This window comes from Xenopus laevis, chromosome 2L (assembly GCF_017654675.1).
Source record: "Xenopus laevis strain J_2021 chromosome 2L, Xenopus_laevis_v10.1, whole genome shotgun sequence".
Taxonomy (NCBI): Eukaryota; Metazoa; Chordata; class Amphibia; order Anura; family Pipidae; genus Xenopus; species Xenopus laevis.
In genome coordinates this window covers 12390393-12394685 of record NC_054373.1, presented here as the reverse complement: position 1 = coordinate 12394685, position 4293 = coordinate 12390393, and the positions used below count along the sequence as shown (strand labels likewise).

Sequence of the window (4293 nt, the reverse complement as noted above, 5' to 3'; positions counted from 1 at the left end):
TCATAATTAGCCGGGGCTGAAAGGACAAAGCCATTAAATACTCCTGCTCTGTGTCTGTGCCACCTGAAATAAAGTGAGGTACTAATGGCAGTGCAGTTAAAGTAAATAGGGGCATTAGCTGATTTACAGCAGAGTTGAGCCAAGCTACCTGAAGATCGGGACATTAAAGCTTTCCTGTATAAGGGATACACATAAAGCGGCCGAGCCTCTCCCCAGTGCTATGGAGCTGTTTTGCTTGGCCACCATGACTAGCAGATGGGAACACAACTTTATAGTCACAGGCTGCATGAGAACAGCACAATATTCCCTTCTCTCGACGTTCTGTTTTCTTTGAGAGCCGAGAAGCTGACAGACACAGGACGTCGTTAATATCCAGTTCAGGTTTTTTAAGCAGGAAAGTGGGATGTGAAACAAGGGAAGTCAGCAGGGATCGTATAATTAGTCGGCTGGAAAAAGTTATAATTTGGCTAACGATACAATGAAATTTTGTCGCCATTTGATCCTTGGGAAGCCGCCCAAGGGATATAATGGAGCCTTGGTGTATAAGAATGTGGCGCATTTGTCCCCAGTGCTGGCACTCCATGAGAGCAATTGTGACATCACTTCAGTTACGATGATACAAGTGCATTGAGTTTAACTCTAAAGCACGCGCAGCACTTGCAACCAGCAGGGCTCCCCCACTTTAACGTGTGACATTGGGGTCCCAGCGCTGGGAGAAACGAGCAACAAGTATGTTTTATTTCCAGGGGACAGTAATGGTGACAAAAGAGTGTGATCTAATGTGCAGCCTTCTACTTGGAAATGATCCAATCATCTGACTCTTGTTATCCTTTTGTCTCTATAAAGATTCATGACTCACTTGTGCCCCCAGAGTGGGATTTATTACCAAACTAGATATAGGTCAGACTGTTCCATTAATAATGGGTTGCTCTAGATCTAGAATGTGTAATGGACATGAAAACACTTTCTTTGCTCACTGCAGTGTAGCACTAACCATAGCCCTCCTGTTATGTTATAACAACAACACAATATGTAACAAGTCAGCAGGGGCAATCAATTCCGCTCCTCCTCTTTTGCTCGAGGAGTAAAACTTCAGCTTCAGAGTGGGTCAAAGGCAGGGGAGTAACTGCCAGGGGTGCACCAAGCCCACCCTCTCACGCTGGAGAGGTTTCCAGGGGCAGCAAAAAGCTGCTCCTGGTACCTTTAAGAGCCGAATTTCCGTTTTTTAAACCGGAAATTCGGCTTTACTAATGCAAAAGAGCGCAATTGCGCTCTCCACATTAGTGTTCCTGCCTCTCCTCCCGACAGGTAAGCCGGCGAGGGGGGGGGGGCGGCATTGCAGGAGCCGCCTCTGGCGCCGTTGGGCCTGCCCCTCCTTAGTTACATTACTGGTCAAAGGGGGCCGCATCGCTAGTGCAATGAGTGATATATCGCTTTCTACACTATTGAAGCTGAATTTCTAGGTTAAAAAACAGAAATGTGTCTCTTAAAGGAGAACTAAACCCTAAAAATTATTATGGATAAAAATGGCATATTTTATATACTGAACTTATTGCACGAGGCTAAAGTTTCAGCTTGTCAATAGCAGCAATGATCCAGGACTTCAAACTTGTCACAGGGGGTCACCATCTTGGAAAGTGTCTGTGACACTCACATGCTCAGTGGGCTCTGATTGGCTGTTGAGAAGCTAAGCTTAGGGCTCGTCACTAATTATCCAGCAGAAATTGAGCTTCCCCTGTAATATAAGCTGATGCTACAGGTTTGCTGATTATTAAATTCTGATGCTAATTGCACTGGTTTCTGTGCTGCCATGTAGTAATTATCTGTATTAATTACTAATCAGCCTTATATTGTGACATTTCTATTCTATGTGTACTGTATATTGTGAGTGGGTCCCTAAGCTCAGTAAGTGACAGCAGCACAGAGCATGTGCAGTGAATCAGCAGAAAAGAAGATGGGGAGCTACTGGGGCATCTTTGGAGACACAGATCTTTACTGCTAAAGGGCTGTGGTTGCCTTGGGCTGGTACAGAAGCACAAAACATAATGTGCAACATTTCTAGCTACTTCTTTAATTAAGCTTTAGTTCTCCTTTAAAGTTACAAGAGGCGGCTTTTTGCCGCCCCTTGTAACTGGCCACTCATTGCCATGTAAGTCAGTGTTGCTTACTAGCCTATGGTGTTGGCTATGAGAATAATAAGCAAATGCAGACACTGGACTGGGTTACCAGGAGAAACCCCAATGAGCCCCAGCCCTCATGGGCCCAGCCAGCCAAGACCAGCTGGCTGCCTGGGTATTGGGGGTTGGTGTTTGGCGGGTGGGTGTGGGACAGGAGCTCTTCAACAGTTATGGTAGGTCTTTGAGTGATGGCTCCTGGTGGATAATTTAGGTGGGCAGCCTTCAGGTTCCAGTAAGTGTTAAAATAAAAAATAAAAAAATCCTCCCCTCCCGTATAGGTGGTGGTACCTGCCTCTGCTGCAACTGACCCTTTCTCTACGCAATTGGTCCATCTGTCCTGCACTGGTGCCAATTGCAACAACAGATTGGGCTGAGGCCCATTGTCTAGGGAAACATGAGACCAGAAACAGCCCTTCCCCTATTGTATTCTTCTGTAATTTCTTCTGTAATTTCTTCTGTAATTTGCTACATAAACAGGTTTCCTATAGCCCTGCTCCACCTTACATTGCTCCACAGAAACATATTTATTTCAGCTTTCTTAATAACGCATCTTTCTTTTATTCCATATAGCCTTTTTTTCGTATATACATTACATTTGATCTGGTGTATATTACATTAACATTTACTTGGAATACAAGAAAAATGATCATTTATCCGGGGGAAATTGCCCCCCTGTACAAAATATTACACTATTGCCCCCCCCGACAGTTAATAAAAACAGCAACTGAAGTTTATACGATCTCACCGCACATACTCAGGCTGAGATGCAATAAAACAGGGTCCACTTTACTGTACATAGGGACCCGAGATGGTCCGTCTGGTTCTCCATTCCATGTTGTGCCCTTTAAAGCCACCAAATTTACAGTAACACCTCAAAGTGACCACAATAAAATAGCAGTAATGAAAATTCTATTTCAGATGTCAAATGATTGGGCATTGAGAGTTGGCAGACAATATATTGATCTAGTCTGGAGCCCAAATGGCACAACTGGGTTTTACTTCCTTCTGCAAAGTAAACATTGAAATTAGGAAAACACTGGCATAAATAACTTATTTTGGAACCATGGGAAATTCTTAAATAGCTGTGTCTTTATACAAAGTCATTAAGGTGATAACCATGGTGAGAAGCAGATGACCATGACGGTACATGGTTGCTTTTGTTGACCGGCTGAGATCTGCTCGTTGGAGTTTTTCTTGGGTAGCGTCTCTGAGGAGTGTAGGGTAGAGGAGTGCTGTCCTTTTGACATGATGTGGAAAGTATCATGATACCTCCGATGACTGATAGCCCTCCTGAGATGAAGCCAATGTAAAGAGCCTGCCCAATCTCATACTTCATTCCATAAGGTAGTCCTGGGTTGTAAAAGTCTTGAACCACATCATTAGTTGACCACGCAACTGGAATCAAGCACATGAGGCCGGCCAGTGCTGAGAAGACCCCTCCAAAAGCAGCTATCACCCTCTTGGATGAGGATCCCTTGGCACATTGGGTGCACTTCATGCCAAAGACTGATACGACTGAAGCAAGAACCGACAGAACACAAGATGCCACCATCATGGCTCGTGCTACCTGAAGATCTCTTGGAAGTGCCAACTGGGACTGGTGGACCTGACATTGGTAGATACCAGTACTGTGCCACACACACTCCATCCACAGACCCTTCATGTATGCCACAGCAGTGATGATATTGGTGCCAACGTGAGCCGTCCTCCACCAGTGGGGCAACACCGTTGCAACAACGGTCCCGATGAAACCAATAAGGGCCACAGAGAACCCCAGGAGCTGTAAAGCCATGCTTGCCATGTTCACCGTTTCACCGAGACTTCTCAACTCTCAGCTCCTTGTGCCGGCTTCTCATTTCTCTCCTGCACTAATGAACAAGCTTAGGAGGAAGTTAAATATTATTGGAATGTGTTATTTTTGCAACCAGTAAGATCCTGACAAAAAGGTATTAGCTTGGCCATTAGCATACTTATTGCACATTCTAATGGGCGGCCTGATTTATGGCTTTCCAAATCATGCTTCAATCTCTAAAGAAAGACGCAATATTCTGTAAAATAGTTCCATATAAACTTCTTTCTTGTGTTGTGTCTTGCTTCTCACAGCTCATAATTACTG

The 4293-nt window shown here is 44.6% G+C and overlaps 1 protein-coding gene across 1 annotated transcript; it reads right to left on the bottom strand.

Annotated features, from left to right (window-relative positions):
• Positions 1 to 2711: 2711 nt before the first annotated feature.
• cldn14.L (claudin 14 L homeolog) lies at positions 2712 to 4038 on the bottom strand. Its single transcript, NM_001092576.1, is given in 1 exon segment — positions 2712 to 4038. A coding segment is annotated over 1 exon segment (711 nt). The 5' UTR covers positions 3979 to 4038; the 3' UTR covers positions 2712 to 3267.
• Positions 4039 to 4293: the final 255 nt, after the last annotated feature.